Here is a 21,600-nt window from a genome sequence, read left to right on the forward strand (position 1 = left end):
GCCTGGAACTACGCCTTGGGTAACTATGGTTGGCAGATTAAACAGGAATAAAGTGAGTTTAGACACGCCCAAATGGATCCCTTTAAGGCTTAGAATACATTTGATGTGCCCCTCCATTCCCACATTCCTCCTGAGATGGGGTTTTTCCTCCTTGGAGTTCCATCCTTTGTTTAATAATCCTCACTGTCAAAAAAGTTCTTCCTTTTCTCCAATCTGAGTCTCTGACGCTGCTTCATTGCTACTGTCTAGGTCTGTCTGGTCAGGTAGACTATACATTCCTCAAGGGTGGACTTAATATTCCTGAACCCACACTAGGCCACATGCAGTGCTAGATACAGGCCCTGGAGAGGAGTTTTTGGTGGAACAAAAGCTCCAGTTGAAGCTCATTTCTTTGTTTCACTAGTAAACATGCCTGGAGGGAGGGTGCAGTGATTTCCATGAAATGTAGTATTGGACAGGATACATTAAATTTGGAAAAATCCTAGGGCATATTCCACTTGGTTTACTTTGGAAAAGGTGCATCCATTTGCCCTCAGGACAACCACTGGTTTATGACAGCCAATTTGCCCTTAATTTGGTGCCCTTCGGAATCCCCTGTCCCCCCATTCTTCTGCTTTTCTGAGATCAGGTTTTAAATGAACGTGCATGCGTGTGTGTGTCTGTGTGTGTGTGTGTGAGAGAGAGAGAGAGAGAGAGAGAGAGAGAAAGAGAGAGAGAGATGGGTATCTGTAGAGGTATAGAGGCACATTTGAGCCTCTTTCAGAGAACATGTAAAAGTTACCCTGGGCCCGACGGCTGCTGTGGGTGCTTTTGGGTAGGGGAAGTGAACTGTCCTCAGCTAGTCATTACAGCCTCTGAATATGGGACTGAAATTTATACTTTTAGGGGATGTTTGCAAACTACCCTTAACACCTTTGGAAGCCAAGTCACTAACCACCTTCAGGCTCTAGTCCCCACTTCCTCTGTCTGCATGGATCAAAAGTCAGCAACTTCCCTTCTCTTCCTCTGACACATGCTCCACTGGAAAATGGCATCCAGCTTCTACTCTGCAGGGGAGGCCCTGACACTGTGTTCATTGAAGTTCCTTCCTTTCTTCCCTCTTGCACGCATTCATTCAATAATCTGAGTGTGTCAGACCCTTTGGGGGACACAAAATGGATACCTGTATTTTATCAGTGGAAATAAGACATGGTTCAAACTCACCTGTGGCCCTCACCACCGCCCTGCCAATGGTGCATTCTGAGCCGCCTTCAGTTCACCGCCTTGCTGGAGGTGCCTGTGTTTGCTGCAAATCTGTAGTCAGCTTGGAAACTCACCTCCTTGTATCTATTCCCCTTCTCTTTCTTCTTCACTTCCCTTTCCCCCTTTCTTACTTCCTTTGAACTGAACTTCCCAATAAAATGTTACATATAAGCTTCTGACTCAGGCATTTAAAAAAAAATTTCCCCTTAAGGAAACAGGCCCAAGATAGGACTCCATAAATATTTGTGGGGTAAATGAATGAATTGTAGGACAAGAGGTCAGGCTAGATAGTGTAGGATGAGAAACAGAGATACAGGAGCTAATTTGAAAAGGTCATAAATTTACAGGTCGTCTGCTTAGAGATGTTGACACAGGGGTTGTCTCCATAGGTTGCACTCAGCAGAGACACATCATCCCCGATGTGGGAGAGGGGAAGGAAATGGAGGGAGGAGAATGAGAGAGAGAGAAGAGGGCTGAGGCAGAACTTGAGACATACTCACATTTAAGAATCAGGAGAAAGGAAAGGATCCCAGCCAGAGGCCTGGCGAGGCAGAGACGACCAGTGTTCATTCAAGCCCCCTTACACCGCCAGGCCACACTTCACTGCCATTTCCCACCCCCTGTAGACAGGCATGGTCATGGACCACATTTTAGCAATGGACAGAACGGTGAACTAGACAGAGCCCCAGGTCCCACAGAGCTCAAGTCAAATGGCTATAGAGAAGTGTCCCGCTGGTACTGGGCCTCTTTCAAACCTGGCCTGGGAAGACTTCTTGCAGGAGCTGCCATATTCTATCCCTGTCCACAGGACAGTAGAATGACTCTGAGGTCCTAGGGGATGTGGGAACCACAAGGCAGATGGATCCCAGGGTTTTGAATCATCGGCTCTTCAACTGGCCTCTCCATGAACGAGGAATACACTTTGTGCTAAGGCACTGTGATTTGGGGGTTTCGTTGTTATAGAAACTAGTGTTATACCATAATCTGGCAAGTGTTGAAAAGATGAGGGCAGATGTTGAAGCTGAGGAGAGGGAGCATACTATGGTCCTGAGGCCTGGACTTGTAGCTCTAAACCCTGATGTGTTTTACACACCCCAAGTGTGTGGGGTGTTGGGTAAGTTCTCACATAGCTCCTCTCTCCTTACCATCCTCTTAAGCACAAGTTCTTCTTTTAAAGGCTCTCCAGCCAAAGTCATTGACACATGCTTTGGGACTTTCCTTAGAGAAAAGAGTAGACTTCACAGTCCTGAGGCCACCGACTCCCACACAGGACAGTCATCCCAGCCTCCCTCTTACAGTGAGATGCACGTGTCAGAGTTCTTTAGCTGAGAACAGACACAGTAGGAAGGACAGAAGCAGGGTAGCCCTGCGACCTTGGCACTGGGAACTTGGGAGCTCTCTCTGTGTGCCTGCCATGCACGGCTCAGCTCCAGGCACCCCTCTGTCCTGTGGGGTCCCACTCCAGATCCCCATTCCCAAGAGAGAGTCTGACAGGTGTGACTTGAGGCCTGTGTCCTCCCCTGTAATGTCACTGGTGATGACGGGAACCCAGGAACCACCAGGAGAGGCCATCGGACTTAGAACAGGAGGGGAACAATTCCTCAAAGGAAGTGATGCCCGACACACAAAAATAGCAGGCTACCCGGAATCCTTTGGCAAGGTCTTATCTCCATGTAGGAGCCGACATGAGGACGCTGTTTGGATCCTTTTGGGGGTCAGCAACCATTAACTTTTCAGCAGCTTATACATTTTTATTTTAACAAGTAAACATTATTAGGGGGACTGTTTAGAATCTACCTTTCATCCTAGTCTTTGAGATATTCTGAACTGGCAACTACCTGGGTGGGGGAGGAGGATGAATCAGAAGCAGTGGATTAGGAGCTGGGAGACATGAATTCTACCTTCATCTCTACTTTTTTTTTTTTTTTTTTTTTTTTTGCGGTACACGGGCCTCCCACTGTTGTGGCCTCTCCCGTTGCGGAGCACAGGCTCCGGACACGCAGGCTCAGCGGCCATGGCTCACGGGCCCAGCTGCTCCACAGCATGTGGGATCTTCCCGGACCAGGGCATGAACCCACGTCCCCTGCATCGGCAGGCGGACTCTTAACCACTGCGCCACCAGGGAAGCCCCATCTCTACTTTTGACAAATGGTTTCATTGTTTTTTTTTTTTTTGGTGGTACTCGGGCCTCTCACTGTTGTGGCCTCTCCCGTTGTGGAGCACAGGCTCCGGACGCGCAGGCTCAGCAGCCATGGCTCACGGGCCCAGCCGCTCCGAGGCACGTGGGATCTTCCCGGACCGGGGCACGAACCCGTGTCCCCTGCATCGGCAGGCGGACTCCCAACCACTGCGCCACCAGGGAAGCCCGGTTTCATTGTTTTATACCCCAATTTCCCCATCTACAAAACAGGGTAAGAAAACCTCCTCTGCCTAATTTACAGATTTGTTGTGAGGGAAAGAAGAGAAAAGAAAAGAAGAGAAAAGACAAGAAAAGAACAACAAAACACCGAAAACTCCTAAAAGGATTTTAAGAAGCCAAAAGTCAAATATAAGAGCAGTTAGTTAACAGAGCACCTGTTACAGGTTAAATTGAGTTCCCCTAAAAGATAGGTTGAAGTCTGAACCCCTGTACCTCAGAATGATCTTATTTGGAAATAGGGTCGCTGGAGGTGCAATTAAAATTGAGATGAGTTCATACTGGAGTAGCATGGGGCTTTAATCTGATGTGACTGGTGTCCTTATAAGAGGGAAGAGTCACAGAGACAGAGACACACAGGGATGCATCATGGGATGACAGAGGCCGAGATTGGAGTGATGCAGCTGCAAACCAAGGAATGCCGAGGATTCCAGCCAGAAGTCTGGAATAGGTGAGGAAAGTTTCTCCCCTACGATTTCAGAGGGAGCATGGCCTTGCTGACACATTGATCTGGGTCTTCTAGCCTCCAGAACTGGGAGACAATAGATATCTGTTGTCTTAAGCCACTAAATTTGTGGTACTTGGTTATGGCAGCCCTAGGAAATAAATACGGCATCCTTTAACAACCCCCAGGGCACAGTGAAGCTTTGGCCAAACCTCTTGGCCCATTCCTGAGAGGTGGTGACCTAGTATCAGACATGCAACATGGGACACGGTCCTGGATTTCAGAGGTAATAACCACTGATGTGAAGGTCACAAAGAGCCAAGGTCAGCTGTGGAAAACCCAAAGCAGCTATTAGGGTTAAGTAGGTTTACACAGGCAGCAGGAGTTCAGTCCACACTGACTGAAAGCTTCACTTCTGCCTTGAGGGACCAGAGTGCTCAGAGCAGAACTGGGTTCGGGCAGCCTTGGGACTGAGCGTGATTTCACTTCCTACACATGTGATGGAAGCATCACTTTCATACTTCAGCCTCCACCACTCAGGCTCCTGGACCCTCAGGCTCCAGGCCAGCACATCAGCGTTGCTGCCCATGTAGAAGTCACCCTTGAGGAGAAAGTCCGCAGGGATGCCCTCTAAAGGTTGGCAGCCCGCCCTCACAGAGCTTGTGTTGTTGACCGCTCCACTATGCTGCTTTTTTTTTTTTTTTTTTTTTTGCGGTACGCGGGCCTCTCACTGTTGTGGCCTCTCCCTTTGCGGAGCACAGGCTCCGGACGCTCAGGCTCAGCGGCCATGGCTCAAGGGCCCAGCCGCTCCACGGCATGTGGGATCTTCCCGGATCGGGGCATGAACCCATGTCCCCTGCATCGGCAGGCAGACTCTCAACCACTGTGCCACCAGGGAAGCCCCACTATGCTGCTTTTGACTTAATTGCTTAAATATTGCTCTGAAAGCAATAATTTAGTTTTAAAAATGTGTGTGTATATATATATATGTATATATATACACACATATATATATAGGCAAAAAAAGAGTAAAAACAAAGCAAAAAAATGTGTGTGCATGTGTGTAGCTGTGAACTTCTTGGATCCTGATGCTTAGAGGGAAGGGATGCTAACATTATCAGCCAAGCGCTTCCATCCAGATAAGCTCAACTCTTCCCAAGAGCTCTGCAGGGAGAATATCTCAGAGACACAAAGTAATTAGCCAATGATGCCAGATTGATGAGGGGTGGAGCACAGATGTGGATACAGGCTTAGGGTTAGGGTTAAGCCTGGTGTGTTTTCCACGACCTCTGTTGCCAGAAAGTGACAGCCAGGGCCTGCCCCAGTTGTCTTGCAGGTCTTGGGGTGTCTCTCTTAGCACCTGGCACAAAACAAATATTTATTAAGAGAGGGTTTGATAAATAAATTGACACTGTGCTGAATGAGTTAAAAGAATGTACTGATGGGAAATCTACTGTTAAATGAGAAAAGAAAAAGGTTTCCTTACCAATAGCCATCTCTGTTTACATATGCAAGGAAAAAAGTCTGCATAAGATAACTTCAAATTGATAGTAATGCTTATCTCTGAGGAGGAGGCTCATGGGGGACTTTCACATATTTTAGAATAAGAAAAACCGCTGAAGATATTTCCATTTTGAAAAAAGCAAAATTGAAAGGAAGGAAAAGAAAGACAAGTTGTTTCTAGTGGCAAAGGATAGTCCTTAGACCCAGATTCCCCATATCAGCTCCCTTAGGATGGGCCCTGGTTCCCAAAGGTGAAAAGCGTTTGTTCAGAGCCTCTCTCTCCCTCTCTCTTTCTCTCCAACCACACCCCTCCCATGTACTGTGAAATATTTTCATTCACGACAAACACATGAACACACTGCCAGGAACCGGAACTGTAGGAAAATGGGCCCAGAACATCTCTTTGTATTGAGGTCAAGTCAAAAGTTCACAGGAGCTAAATTGAAGGGACGCCCACTGGCTAATGGTGGGGTGATCTGAGCATTAAAAAATGGCAGTTAAGTTGAAACATACTCATTATTCTGAAAACTGGTAAATAAAGGGAAAGAAGCAGGTAATCTTGCCTTTCTTGTATGAGCTGTACCTCATAGTGGACAATAGTTAATGAAAGGGTTGTTTTTTATAGAAGAGTTCCAGCTAACAAATACAAGAGGAAAAATAGAATTAGAAAAATCCCTGTTTTCAGCCCCTAGTGATAGTGTGGGTCTAAGCGAGGATCATCAATGGCTGCTGAAACCTTTAGGTCAAACGCTGAAGGGGAACGTTATCGTGGGTGGATGAGGCTGACAACTCGGGAACCCACCCATCAGTCCTAATGTTACAAATTGAGAGGCGCGCGGCATTATCTGCCCCCGATGGGATACAGTAGAGGTACCCAGCACCATTTATAAAGTGTTCTTTCCATGAAATAAGGCCTCTAGATCTAACTATCGTTTTATAGGAACAATGAACTCAGACAAACATGTTACATGACAGCTCTGGATTTCAACCAGTGAAATTCAGAATGTGCAACTATGGATGAAAAGAGACATTTCAAACAAATGTACTTTGTGAACCTTGAATCCTGACACAAACAAGTCAACTGTAAAAATGACCAAACATTTATGAGGCAATAGGAAACATCTGAACACCGACAGCACATTTAAGAATACTGGTTTCCCACACAGGGAACTGTATTCAATATTCTGTGATAAATCATAATGGAAAAGAATATGAAAAAGAATATATATATGTATAACTGAATCACTTGGTTGTACAGCAGAAATTAACACAACATTGTAAATCAACTATGCTTGAATAAAATTAACCAAAAAAAAAAAGAAAAGAATACTGGTTTCCCTTGCTATCTGAAAGTAGAAGTTTCCTATGAAACTATGCTAATGGACACACAAATTAAATCAAGATAAAGCTCAGATGCTCACAGATACAGTTCAAAGTTATGGAGGCTTGATGCCCAGATGCTGAGTGTATGTAGTTCCCATGAAGGAGCTTGGTGGTGCCACTCTCACTGCTTGGGTACGCCCTGCCTCTATAAAAGCTTGCTGCAAAACAAACACTGACTGCTTTTTTCAATTTCTGCCTTTTTTTCAAAAGTGCAAAAATCCTCTTTGGATTCCTTTAGTTTAGGGAAAACAGGTGCTAATGTAGGTCTTTCATAAAAGCAAAGTGGTATAAAGTGAACTTTTGAAAAGCAGGGATACCTGTATTAGAAGGGTTTATGGATAAATATTTGATGTGGTGATTTATGATGTGATGCTAAGAATTTTACTTCAAAATAATCCAGGTACGTGGGGCTGAAGACAGGAGTAGCTGGTGAAACAGATAAAACAGGCCCTGCCATGTGTTGATGGGTTGTGGAAACTGAGTGGGGCTGCACAGGGATTTACTGTACTATAATTTCTGCTTGTGCACATGTTTGGAAATTTCCATAATAAAACATTAGCAAAAAGCGATAAAAAGTATGGGCATACAACTTAATTCTTCCATTATGATGTTGGTGGAGTTGGTGTGTATGTGGGTGTATGAAGTATGTGTGTGAGTGTGTATGTGTGTGTTCTCATGCTCTGTTTCATTCTAATTTGGGTTGCAGCTCTGGAAAAACTGCATCCTATTGAAAATAACTTTGACAGCTGTGGAGAATGTCCCAACCTAATAGGCCCAGGTGAATTTCCAGGGGGGCTGGCACAGACACAAGGCCCCTGCTTAGGGGACTGCTGGGGCCAGCCCCACATGGCTATTCCCATGGTCAAAGGCAGTAAAACTGTTTAATGATACATTGCTTAGGGTCCGGAAGGACCAAGCTGGAGGTTGGATGTCAGAACCTTGAAAGCCACTGATTAAGAACTTCATTCCATCCATGAATTTCTGGAATTGGAAAGAAGAATATAAATGACGTATAGGGAAAGAAGGAAGTAGTGCTGTCTAGAGGCTGTACTGTGTAGTAGTGGTAGCTATACCAAATGGCCTTGGACAGCCGCTTCACAATTTTGGCTGGTCGGTTCTTTCTTCCATTTCATATACCTATACATGTTTACTCAAAAAAGTGTTTGCACAATTTCATATACGTGGGTCTTTGCTTCTAAGTTCTACAATTTTGATAATTGTTCATCTGTTATACACCTCCACTCCTTACCACCATCTTAACGATTGGGAGAACTGAAACCTTGTTGCATGGCTGGAACAGCAAAATGTTTGGCATTAGAAGATCTTGGCTTAAATTCTGGTTTCTTTAGTTTCTAGCAAAGCTCAACTTAATTTTTTAAGGGAGAGTAATTGCTCTTTAAGTGGCTAGCCACTTCTATTCTCTTGTTTAAGTTCTGGGAAGAATCATTTGAGTGGCTCCTTCAAGTTATAAGGCAAGTAGGTATCCATTGATCCGTGAAAGGAGTATAAGCTCTCCCAACCTTATTTGGTTTGGTAAAGACTTGGGGTCTAACAGGCAGAAGTTGTCTTTCCAACAACCATTTGAAATTTGAGGTTGCTGATGAGGGTTTGGGAAAATTCACTGAGAGCTTCAAGAGCCTTCTTGAGAGGAAGGGGATAAAAATGCAAAGTTATGACAGCATCCTTGATGGATTAAGGTGGCTCTGATTGAAAACTGCTATAGCATAAAAGGGCAATAGCACCATATGGGTACAGGGAAGGGTGTGCGTGTGAGCAGGGACTCACATAGGGTGAAGGGGAGAGAGTGTGGGGTGTTGGTGTGGGGAAAGGTGTATAGACTAATGAACTTAGCACAGTTGAAATGTGTAGCTTGTCCTCAGCATCATGTTCACAGTGGCAGCTCTACAATTCCTCTGTTGGAGGAGCTTAGGAGACTTGACATGGAGCTTGTGTTTTAAAGCAAAACATTTGTTTTCACTTGCATTGTCTGTTTATATTTGGTGGCTTTGGGAAGGGGTGCATGGAGATCAAGTTATGGGGGTAGGTAAAGCCCTCTGTCTACACCTTAGTGCTTCCATCCTGGTGCAGTCACCCTGATGCTGCAGGTGACTCTGGGGCAAAGTTGGTGTGTTAAAGTGTGTCGCCAAAGAAATGCGATATTGAAAATTTGGGATCACAGATTTCCAAAACACCTGGAAGTTCCCTTTCTACCTCGCTCTCCAAACTTACCAATCGCCTGCAACAAGACATTTTCTTGTGTGAGGAGAATGTTAACTTGAACGTTAGAAGAGATATAACCTTATTCTGTATCCCCCTACCTCTAGCAGCTCATATCTTGAACCATTTAACTCTCTGAGTATCCTCATCTATCAAATGGGTTAATAATATCCCAGTCTGACTTGGTGGTTGAAGAGATTAAATTTTGTCACTTGACAAGTCCTACCTGGCAATGTCAGAAAACCTCATTAAATGGCTTGTCCAAGGTTTGCTGCTGCTTCATGGCAGAACAGGAAGTTAGAACCAGCCCAGCGGCGTTTCCGCCGTACCACCCCTCCCAGAGGGAATGCTTTCAGAGCTGGATGAGATGGGAGGGGGCAAGGGGTAAAGGCACCCTGAGTACAGGCGACCGTTTGGAAAGGGGAAGTGTCAGCCGTGTGAGGATGGCCCTGTGACTTGCAGAATAAGGAAACAGTTCTCACCAGCAGGGTGTAGGCAGTTGGTTGGAGGGTGTGGGGGACCCCATTGATGGTGAAGGTGACATCCCGCAAGACACCGATGTTGACACACTCCACGGTGTACGAAAACACAACACAGAGGATCCATTCAGAGGCCTCCCAATTCCCTGTCCATGGGCTCTGCCCCAGGGGTCTGTGCAGCTGCTTGCTACTGCCTGAGGGGCCTGTGATGAGGGAGGTCCCTGGGTCCACAATGGCCTGCAGCCTTCGGAGCAGAACATCATGGTGCCTCCCACCTGGATTCTGAGGACAAAGGAAGCATTGTCAGCTACTCCTACCTGTCCCTTCCCCTTTCTCCCCCTAAGCTTCCCTGGCACCCCAGCAGCTCTTACTCTCTGCTGGGTTCTCTAATCTGCTGAAGCACGTTAGTAATTTCCATTTTGGTCTCTCTCACCTCATGAGTGTTTCTCAATATATATATATATATATATATATAGTTTTTTTTGACTGAGATGCATAGCAGGAAATACATTTACTTCTTGACCCAGTACACACACACATGCACACACACACGCAGGAAATAAAAATTTCATGACACTGTACTTAACCTTAATATGTGAAGTGCACACTGATATTTTCTATTTTAGCCCATTTCATTAAAAAATGTAAGTCACGATCCCCTAAAATGATGTCATGACCCATAAATGGGTAAATCCTTGCAGTTTGAAAAACCCTCAGTAGACAGTAAACATTGGAGCCTTTTTGACTTTTGTATCTCTGTGCCTAGCACATGCCTGTCCCCTTGCAGGAACTTATCTTCAGCTGAATTGAAACTTGAATTACATTTCTTTGAATTCCTGCACTGTCTAGTACAGTGCTAGGTATGTGGCAGGAATCTAGTTCCACTTTCGCTGATTGCTCCGTGCCTCTGTGCGTGTGTGTGTGTGTGTGTGTGTGTGTGTGCGTAGACTCAATCAATGCCACCCCCTCCATGAAACCCTTGAGGAGTTCTTCAGATAGAAGTGGTCTTGCCCTTTCTGGTCTGGGCCACTTTGGTGGTCCATCTCATGCAGTACTGACCACCTTCTACTCTACATGGTAGTGGTTTGTGTATAGGTGTCAACTTCTGCAATGATTTGTGAAGGCAAAATCTGAGTCCAGTTGGCTTTTGCACCCCTGTGTCGCTCAGCCCTTGCCTTACATATTAATTAATGTTGAATGAGTAATTGGCCGAGTGTTAGTATTTACTGTCTGTTGAATTGAAGATACACCACATGTACGAGAAAGGAAGCTGAGAGTTGGTACCATGTGCCTGCTGCCCCGTCCTGCCCCTCTGCTCAGCACCTCCATATTCTAGCCTCATGCAGCCAGCTCCCAGCATCCTCTCTCAGTGACCAGCAGATTGTCAAGGAAGGGCCACTGGAAAACCTTAGGGGCGAGCCTCAGCCAGGCCCCTGCTTCTTGGTCTGGTCACTCACACCAGGTACCTAGATAGGCAGAAATATCAGCCTGCGCTTTGAGACCAGGGCTTCTGACAGCTGCAAGTTGATTAGTCTGAGCCTCTTGGGCAAACAATAGAAACAACTCTGCTCAATGATTTGTGAATATCCTCCTGCTTCTTGGATAGAAAGGGTAAGGAGGTGAGAAATGGAGACCACAGATCTGATCAAGCAGAACTCATGCAGCACCAAGGCCAGGACCATCATGGGGTGTGCATTCACCATGCAACTTGAGGCACCCCCAAAGACTCCTTTGCCCCAAGTATCTTCTCCACTATTGTGGTGGTGCCTGGAATTTCCACAGTATTCACTCTTTTGTGTTAGGCAAAGACGCTAATTGAACATGAAATGACTTATTGGAGCTTGAATATTTATTAATATTGTGTTGATTTCTCAGAATATGTTCTGCCACCTAGCAGGATCCTGCAGAAATAGGACCTAAAACTGATTTGTTTTCAGGAGGAAAAGGCTCAGAGAAAGACAAAACTTGGGGCCCTGTATGCAGGGCAGTAAAGGGGAAGGGAAGTGGATATCTGTGGGAACCCAAGGAAAACAGTTTTCAAGGCACGAGGCAGGAGGAGCTGGTGTTTGTTGATGGCCTTTATGCAAGGTGCTGTGCTAGGAATTTTCCCTGCCTCGTCTTATTAATTCTCATGTCAACCTCGTGTCCATTTGAGAAAAATGAGGCTCATGGAGATGAAGTAATGCAAGGGGGGGATTTCTTTTTTTTTAATTAATTAATTTATTTTTGACTGTGTTGGGTCTTCGTTGCTGCACGCAGGCTTTCTTTAGTTGCGGCGAGCAGGGGTTACTCTTTGTTGTGCTGCGCGGGCTTCTCACTGCAGTAGCTTCTCTCTGTTGTGGGACGTGGGCTCTAGGCACACGGGCTTCAGTAGTTGCAGCATGTGGGCTTCGGTAGTTGTGGCTCCTGTGCTCTAGAGTGCAGGCTCAGTAGTTGTGGCACACGGGCTTAGTTGCTCTGCAGCATGTGGGATCTTCCTGGACCAGGGCTCAAACCCATGTCCCCTGCATTGGCAGGCAGATTCTTAACCACTGAGCCCCCAGGGAAGTCCCAAGAGGGGGGGATTTAAATCCAGGTCAGTCTGACTGCAAAGTCTTTGCTGTTTTCCATCACAATTCACATCTTTCCAGGCTGAAAGGGAGCAGGAAGCTCTGAAGGGAAGAAGCGAGGTGTCCAGACGCCTGCCCTCTTACTCACAGTTCCGTCCAGGCCTGGTCTCCACTGCAATCAGGTTGGAGAGGAAGCCATGTGATGGGGGAGATTCAAGGCTCTCCATGTGAGAGAGGAGAGCGGGATAAATGGGCTTCTGCTGAAACAGGGTAAGCTCAGGCCAAGTTTCCTTGGGAAGGAGTCAGAGAGGTAAGAAATCTCCTCCCTGACCCTCCCAGGACCCCAGGTAAACGTGTCCAAGGGCTGGTGAGTCTCATGACCTTTTCCAACCACAACATGCAATTTAAAAAATTGTATAAATTGGCAAAGAACGCATAAAATCGACCCTCTTAGCCATTTTTAAGTGTACAGTTCAGTAGTGTTAAGTATATTCACATGGTTGTGCAACCAATCCCCAGAATCTTTTCATCCTATAAAATTGAAACTCTATACCCATTCAATAACTTCCTGCTTGTTCCTTCCCCAGCCCCTGGCAGCCACCATTCTACTTTCTGTCTCTATGAATTCCACTACTGTTAGAATTTTCTTCCTCTTTCAGGCTGAATAATTTTCTGTTGTATGTATATACTACACTTTGTTATTCCACCCATTAATGTGTAATTATTTTATTGTCAGCTAACATTTGAATTTTTTCCCCACCTCCTCCCACTAAAATTAAGCTTTTTGAGGGCAGGGACTGTCTTTCTTGTTCCATTGTGTTCCCAGTGCCTAGCAACATGGTGAGCACGTAATAGGGGCTTGATAAATATTTACTCACTGCATAAATGAATGTCCAGTCCCAGAGCTTCTTTAATTACTCCAGTGTGGTACAGTTCACAAAGTCCTTTTTTCAACGACTTTGATGCAAACCCCATTTTCTCAATATTCAGAGAGGGTAAGTGTTTTGCCCCAAATCACACAGCTGATACAAGACCAAGCAAGAGCTCCAACCCAGGTGTTGTGACTGCTAAGTCTAGACGTGTCGTTTCCCTATAGTCGTAACCTTAACCTGGTGGGTCTGACAGGCCTTACCTGCTTGTGTACACAGAAAACACGGGTAGATCCACCAGCTTCTGGGCCATTGTGTCGAACACTGGGGTCACCCTTTCAGCAGCCAAGCAGGGTCATCCCAGGCCCAGAATGCCATCAGACTCTGCATTCATAAAGGACTGGTCAGGCTCTGTGACACTCTCTTCAAATTGCTGACTGACCTCAGTCAGTCCTTCTACCTAATGGGGAAAGGAAAATCACACAGATCTTTGGCAAACGGGCTCAGATTCTTGAAATCTTCCTCTGCCCTAAAGCTAATTCTTTCCCTACTCAATTTTCCTTGGTTAAATAGATATAACAATTTTTGCCATGTTCCCATCCACTTAATTTTTTCTATGTAAACATTTTTTATTGAAGTATAATACGGAAATCACAAGTGTACAGTGTTTTCACAGACTGTACACATCCATGTAATCAAGCTCCTAAATCAAGAAACAAGACATCACAACCCCATTGCCAGAAACCCTTTCAACTACCCTGCCAGTCACTGAGACTTTCCTCAAGAGTAACAAATCTCAAAAAAACAAACAAAAAAACCCAGCAAGATAACCCATCTCTTGGCTTCTAACAGCTTATACTGTCTTTGCCTATTTTTGAATTTTATATGAATGGAATCATATGGTATGAATTATTTTTTATCTGGCTTTTGTCACTCAACATGATGTTATTGCATGCTGTTGTAGAATTTTCATTGTCCTTAGTATTCCATGGTACGAATATATCATCATTATTTATCCATCCTACCACTGATGGATATTTGAGGTGTCTCCTGTATTTGACTATTGCTAATAGTACTGCTTGTGCTTGTCTTTTGGTGAACATGTGTACATATTACTGTTAGATATATGCCTAGGAGTAAAACTGCTAGATAATAGGGTTTGCAAGTGTTTTGCTTGAGTAAATACTGACAGCTTTCCAAAGTGATTGTATCAATTAACATTTCCAATACCAATATTTTGAAAGGTCCAGTTGTTCCATATCCTCACCAATACCAGCTATTGCCTATCATTTCCACTTTAGTCTTCTAGTGAATATGCAGTGGGCTACATTGAGGTTGTAATTTGTATTTCCAGATGACTAATAAAATTGGGCATTTGGATATCCTCTTTTGTGAAGTGGGTTATCTACAATTTTCTTATTGATTAGTAGGAGTTCTTTATTTATTCTGGAATAAAGTCCTTTGTTGGATATATGTACTACAAATATCTTCTCCCAGATTGTGGCTGATGCTTTTACTCTCTTAATGGTGATTTTTGATGAACAGAAGATATGAATTTCAGTGTAGTCAAATTGATCAGTTTTCCCCCTTAGTAGTTTTTAAAAACGGTTACAAAAATTTTTGCCTACCTTAAGGTCATGAAGACATCTTCCTATTTTTTTTTCTAAGAGCTTTATTGTTTTGCTTTTCACATTTATATATATCTATAATCTATTGGAAGTTTGATAATGTGTGAGTTAAGATCCATTTTTTCTTTATTAGAAGTCAGATTTATTGAGATATGATTTATACACAATAATTCACCCTTTTAAGTGTACAGAGTTCAGTGATTTTTGACACACAAATAGTTTCTGTTTGCTAATATTTTGTTTACAACTTTTGTGTCTACATTCATGAGGAAGAGACTGGTCTGTAATTTTCATTTCTTGTAATGTCCTTTTCAAGTTTGTTATTAAATTTATGCTGGCCTCATAAAATGAGTTATGAAGTGTCTCTTCTTTATCAATTATCTGGAAGAGTTTGTCTAAGATTGGTGCTATTTCTTCTTTAAATGTTTGAGGGAATTTACCAGTGAGGCTACCTGGACCTGGAGTTTTCTTTGTGGAAAGGTTTTTTAATAATAGAGTCAACGTTTAAATAGATACTGGCGTATCCATTCAATGTTAAATAGATATTGGAGTATTCATTCAGTGTTAAATAGATATTGGAGTATTCATTCAATGTTTAAATAGATATTGGAGTGTTATATTTTCTAATTTTTTTCTTGTGTCAGTTTTTTTTTTTTTTTTTTGCGGTATGCAGGCCTCTCAGTGTTGTGGCCTCTCCCATTGCGGAGCACAGGCTCCGAACACGCAGGCTCAGCGGCCATGGCTCATGGGCCTAGCCGCTCCATAGCATGTGGGATCTTCCCGGACCAGGGCACGAACCCGTGTCCCCTGCATTGGCAGGAGGACTCTCAACCACTACGCCACCAGGGAAGTCCTCTTGTGTCAGTTTTGACATGCTCTATTTCTCAAGGCATTTACCAATTTTAAAAAATTGTCAAATTTATCAAAATAAAATTATTCTTGATATCCTCTTATCATTTTAATGTCTGTAGCGTCTTTAGTAATGTGTTACTTTTTATTTCAAATATTGTTAAGTGTATTTTCTTTCTTTTTTTTGAACAGTTTTGCTAGAGGTTTACCAGTTTGATTAATCTATGTAAAGAGTTCATTCCTGGCTTTGTTGATTTTCTCTATTGTGTGACTTTTCTATTGTATGAATGTTCCACTCTTCTAGTTATTATTTCCTTCCTTCTACTTTCTTTGGGTTTGATTTGCTCTTCTTTGTGGTTCTCTTGTTTTTTTATTTGTTTATTACTTGAAATAGTTGCTGAGACCATTGATTTTCAGCTTTTCTAATACTCACATTTCAGCCTGTAATTGTTTCTTGAAGGACTGCATTAGGTGCATCCACAAATATTGACATGTCATATCTTCATTATCTGTATCGGTCAAGGTTTTATAAGAGAAACAGAGTCATTAGTAGCTATATCTAGAAAGGATTATATTCTAGATATTTGACTCTATGCAATTGTAGGTCCTGGCTAACAGAGTACATTAGGATGTTGCTTCTGCCCTGGTGCTGCAGTCTCAAGTCTACAGTTTGGACAGTCAGCAAGGGAAGACAGATGTCAAGTGGGAGAAGAAGGGTGAATTGATCCCTTAAGGTTGAAGGGGGACGGGAACCTGCACTGTTCTCTCACCGCCTCTAAGCCTCAGTGATGGGGGAGCCTGCAGTACAAGCTGACACTCTCTGTCACGGAGGCCACCACTGCTGTCACACATTGCAACACTTCCTAGCTCTGGAGTAGGAGGTAGGGGACCTGGATTAGGTCAGCTCTGCCATGACCAGCCAGCGATCTGGCAAGTCTCTTAACTGCCGCTGCGAGCTCTGCTTTCCATCTCTGAAGCCCAAGAGGCAGATGGACTTGGAGCTTGGAGATAACTTGGGCTCTGCCTTGGGCTCCAAAAATGTTAAAAAGGACATCAAAAGGACTCGGGGACCAGCCCAGACCCTTGACCCCTGCCCCCAAGTGAACAAATCCTCTTTGGCATTTACCCACTTTCCAGGAGTCCTTCCTTTTGATCTTTCATTGGGGAGAAAGTGTGAGCCAGAAGTGGCTGGAAGTGGTGAGAATTCTGGTTAGCGCTGAGCCCTGCCGTGGTTTGCCCCTAATTGCCCATATGCGCCATCGGGACTGAAGATGGTCACTATAGAAACCTTACCCTGAGAGACTTCCTTCAGACCATCCAGGCAAGCCCACTTCTATAGCAGGTGAGAACACCGAGGCACAGAGAGGTTAAGTGACTGGCCCAAGAGCATGCACTTCACTCAGTGGCCAGGATTAGGACTCAGGTCTCCTGCCTTCCAGGCCAGTGATCTTTCTGCTACAGAATTACCATCATCATCACCATGATCCCTCCCTCCCCTCCCATCTTCCAGGCCAGTTAGTTCCCATATCCCCTTGCCTCTGTTTGTTGTGAGTGGAGGGTGTGGTTGGCTGACATGTGAGAAAAAGTTTGTTGGTCTGCGCAGCCGTGGCCACCCGGCCACTGACTAGATCAGAAACATTCTGGATGGTCTGCGAGGAGCTCCAGGCTCTGGCTGGATATGGGAAGTTTGGCACAGATTAGAGGCTGGAACGTGGGAACGTTTGTCAGAACTAATGGGTCTGTTATCTCTGGAAACACCCGGAACCGCACCTGCCCCGGCTGCAGGTTTCTGATCCTCCCACGCTGGAACCAAATATTGCTGTGGACGATTTGAACACTTTCCCTAGGGAAAAAAAGCCCTTGGGCATGTGGGTGATGGTGTGTGTGCGTGTGTGTATGTATGTGTGTGTGTGTGCTCTTTATGAAAAGGGAGAGGGAAGAGCATTTGGGGTGAAATGGTACCATGTGGGCAAAAACAGGTCATAGTACAGACAGTGATCCAGTCTCTGCAGTCTGTCAGCACTGGGAGAGGGTCCTAGCAGTGGGGAGAGAGAGAGAGAGAGAGAGACAGAGAGCGTGCAGCACCTCAGGCCTCAGGGATGTGGATTAGAGGCTGCTTTGGGGGCAGAGGTTTTGTTTGTTACCAGAACATTTGAAAGCTGTTGAGGGTGACACTATCCAGTCAACTTTTCTGGAGCTTCAGCTTCCAGAATGGAAATTAATAATAAGAGGACGGTTGCTCAGTGCTCTGTGGAAATTGGCTTTAGCAGGGTTTGATAGTCCTGGAGACTGTGCGTCATTATGAGACATAAGCAGCACTTCCCCTCATGTTCAGCCGGCCCCTGACCACAGTGGGGCCAGCAACCCAGGATGCTCTTGGCCCTGGCTCTGCTGACATCAGCAGCTCAGCAAGGACACGACCAACTGGAAAACATCCCAACCTCGTTCTGCTCGAAGTTGATGACTGGTGAGAAATATACTATGCGATGTGTAGTACAGCAGGAAGAGGGCCTGGATGGGGTGCCTGGACCCAGACTTGGCTCTGCCATTCATTTCACCGTATGACTTTGGATAGATCACTTTTCTCTAAATCCAGTTTCCTTGTCTGTAAAATGAAGAGGGCAGATTGGGTGACACTACAAGGAACATTTTGAGGGCATAGGCTATGTGCCAGGCTCTGCCCTAAGGATCTTACAAGCATTAGCTCATTCAGTACTCACACCAGTCCTATCAGGTAAGTATTATTTTTAAGCCCATTCTACAGATGAGGTAACTGAATCACAGAGGGTTTAAGTAACTTGCATAATGTGCCATAACAAGGATTCAAAGCCAGGTTTTCCTGACTTTCAAGTTGATGGTCTGTACTAGATAATGTCTAGCGTTTGACATTTAGGAGTTTCCTCCTGGAAGAGAAAAACAGAGAGAGGATGGGAAGGAGGAGGAAAGGGGAAGAGAGGGAGAGAGACTAATTTCCTACATGGTGGAAATTTTGAGGCCTTTTAATTGTAAGAGAGAGGGGTGTGTGCAGGATGGAGTATGGTGGTAAGGAATTGTGTGACGAGAAATCTTGTCATTGCTTTTTGCAAGTATTTTCTGTTTCGTCTTCAAGGGCCCTCTCAGCAGGATCATTACTGTATTGTTGACAGGTGCAAAAGTTCTCCCATGCACCCCTCTGCTTGTTACCCTCCCCTACCTGGACACTGAATTATGAAAACCAAAAGTTTATGGTGGTCGAACCATTTGTTTACTGCTATAAAGAGCACCTGGCACTGAACGTGTATTCTCTCCCATGGCTTGATCTTCTTCGGTTTGGCAAAGCTTCTTGCTTTCATGCAGCTGGAAATAAGAAGGATCCAGTGTCCCCAGCATCTCGCCATGTCAAGAATTCAATTAGTCTGAGTCATTTCCAAAACCGCTGTCAACTCCATTATGGGAACTTGCCTTTCAGACCAGAAATTGTTGGGTGTGTAGTCAGCAAAAGGCGCAGGCGTGGGGGAAGTTTCCCACTGGAATATTGCATGTGCGTGTGCCTGTGCGTGCGTGTGCCTTTGCATGCGTGTGCACGGGTCCCTGTATCTGTAAGCAGGAAGAGCAGATCATGTCTCAGATTTGCCAGAGAACAGGACACACGCCAGCACCGCCAGCTTCTGTGCTTGTTACTGAGCCCAGACTTCAAAAGCAGACAAAGTAGGGTTTGGATTTCAATGCTGCTACTTAGATGATTGTGTGACATTGGGGTAGTTTTGGAGTTTCAGACCCCTCTACTGTAGAAAAGGAAGAATGATTTCATTGTGGGATGATGTGAGGATTCCAGGAGACCATCCTTGGGGTGAGTGCTTTCTATGTGTCACCCAGCCCAGGGCTGGTACCCGGGCTAAACCATATGAACCGGGACAGGTGCCCAACATTAACTGAGTGCCACACACTGCTCTAAGTGCTTTAAGTATCTTCAGTCATGTAATCCTCTCAACAACCCCATAAGGTAAATAGTCCCAGAGAGATAAAGGAATTTGTCCAAGGCCACACAGCTGGTAATGATGGAACCAGGCTTGAACCCAGGAATTCTCACTATAGAGTCTGCGATCTTACACAACACTGCTGTCTGGAGCATATGTATATATTACTGTACGTATTAACAGACTAAAATTCATTGTGAAGATCATCCACTCCTATGTGTATTGTAACTGTTCAAGAATGTTATCAAGGTCTCCACATGTCCTTAGTTTTTACTGTGTGATCAGGGGCTCAACCATTTAAAGTCTAGAAAATGAAAATTAACGCTGACCTTCAGTTTCCTTATCTGTAAAATGGGGATGTTAGGAAGATTAAATAAAAGCATTTGTGAAAATGCATGACACACAGTAAATGATCAATAAATACCTGCTAAAATTTTTATTATAAGGGAAGAGAGATTATGCTTAGGCAAATGTGACATAAATCTGATGCCTTCCTTTGTTATCTCCCTGGGTTTGCATTTTCAGATTTCTAGTGACAGGGGCCTCACCTCGGCAGTACTCCTTTCTTGACTACTTTTATTTCCTCTACCAGGACTGGACCCTCTGAACCAGTTCCCATCCTGGAATTTCCCCAAGCACCCTCAAGGTAGGGTTTAGGCTGTAGCTAAATAGAATAAAGGCAGAAGTTTAATCTCAGGGTCTTATTCAAAATGAATTTGTCTCCACTCCTAAAAACTCTTACCTTGTTCCTGGTCCATTAGATGTTTTGGAAACCCACAAGAGGAAAACACATATTAGAGATGCAATTAAGATGATGTCTATTCCATGGTCTTCATTTATGCCAGGTAAACTGTATTTGAACTATGTGCAGGCAGCTTTGTTTTAATCTGCTTGGCTACCTGTGTAGCTCCTTTAAAAATCTTATTGTTCAGATATTTAAGAGCCAAACTCGTTCCATTCAATTTAAAATGCTTTCATTTAGTCCTCCTCCTTTCCCCAGTTCCCTTCCTCTTATTCAATGAACTTTAAAACAAAAAATAAAACTGAGAACAGCACATGCATCTAGGAATTAAGAGTTTTGCCAGTGTTTCTTTGTGCTGTAAGCAAGCGAGCTTATTAGGTGTTATTTCCTTAATTTATGCCTGAAATTGAAAAGTATTTCAGGCGTTCTCCATGGCCTGCTGTAACAAGTAGGAGTTTTATACATAGATTACTTTCAGCACTGGGCACTGAATTAGGACAGTCCTCAAATCACTACTCGGCCCTTCAAAAAGCTTAGCTAAAAGATGCTGATATTTTATTTAGTACTGCAAACTTCAAGTGATTCAAATATCTTGCTTTCTGAACCAAGATATATTTACAGTTCATTATGGGGGTTTTATGCCCAAGGAGGATTCTGCATTCCAGCATTAAATCCGCTTAATTTTAAAACTTTTATGAAAAGCAACAGCTGGAATATACTCCCAGTCTTAAAAATAAATGCCTGATTTAAAGCAAATAGGTTATGCTGAAGTATATGAAGTTTTATACTCTCTCAAAAATGGTATTATCTTTATTTGCTAGATTTTTAAAAGCTTTTAAGAGGGTTGTAACAGTTGCTGCTAGTATTTTGTTAGGGTTCTACCAGTATTTAGTTTTTACGTCATCCTAATGTATAGTTTCAAGTCTTACTAGACAATCTGAATTCCACTACATTTCTGTTTGGCTCCAACATTCCATTTAGCTTGACCAGTCTAATTTAACATGTGTTTGTTGGAGGTCATTAATGTTACTTGTACAATTCATTATATGACATCCATATGGATTTTGGTGTATATCACATTGCATTCAATCTGCTGTAATTATGCTTAGAAATACTACAGTAACTAGATGCAGTGTGACTTTTTTCCATTAAGAGTAAGTCAGTAGCTTAAGTGTGATTATGGTCCTGCAAGGTGATACTTGCTAAAGTATCTAAACTTTTTTTTGTTGTAACTGAATCATTTTTTAAAAATTTATAAAGCTGGAAATGATCAAATGCTGTTTTTTTCATTATCAACAGTGGTGTGTCATTTTATGTATGTT

At 44.0% G+C, this 21,600-nt stretch overlaps 1 protein-coding gene across 1 annotated transcript; it reads right to left on the bottom strand.

The window, feature by feature from the left end:
* Positions 1-4,512: 4,512 nt before the first annotated feature.
* CTSE (cathepsin E) lies at positions 4,513-17,062 on the bottom strand (the record flags this gene model as incomplete). Its single annotated transcript, XM_081257535.1, is given in 7 exon segments — positions 4,513-4,704; positions 7,881-7,970; positions 9,689-9,922; positions 9,928-9,967; positions 13,367-13,458; positions 13,462-13,563; positions 17,048-17,062. Coding segments are annotated over 7 exon segments (765 nt in total).
* Between the last annotated feature and the right edge of the window lie 4,538 nt (positions 17,063-21,600).

Source organism: Mesoplodon bidens (genome assembly GCF_964165515.1).
Source record: "Mesoplodon bidens genome assembly, chromosome: 2".
In the NCBI taxonomy this organism is placed as follows: Eukaryota; Metazoa; Chordata; class Mammalia; order Artiodactyla; family Ziphiidae; genus Mesoplodon; species Mesoplodon bidens.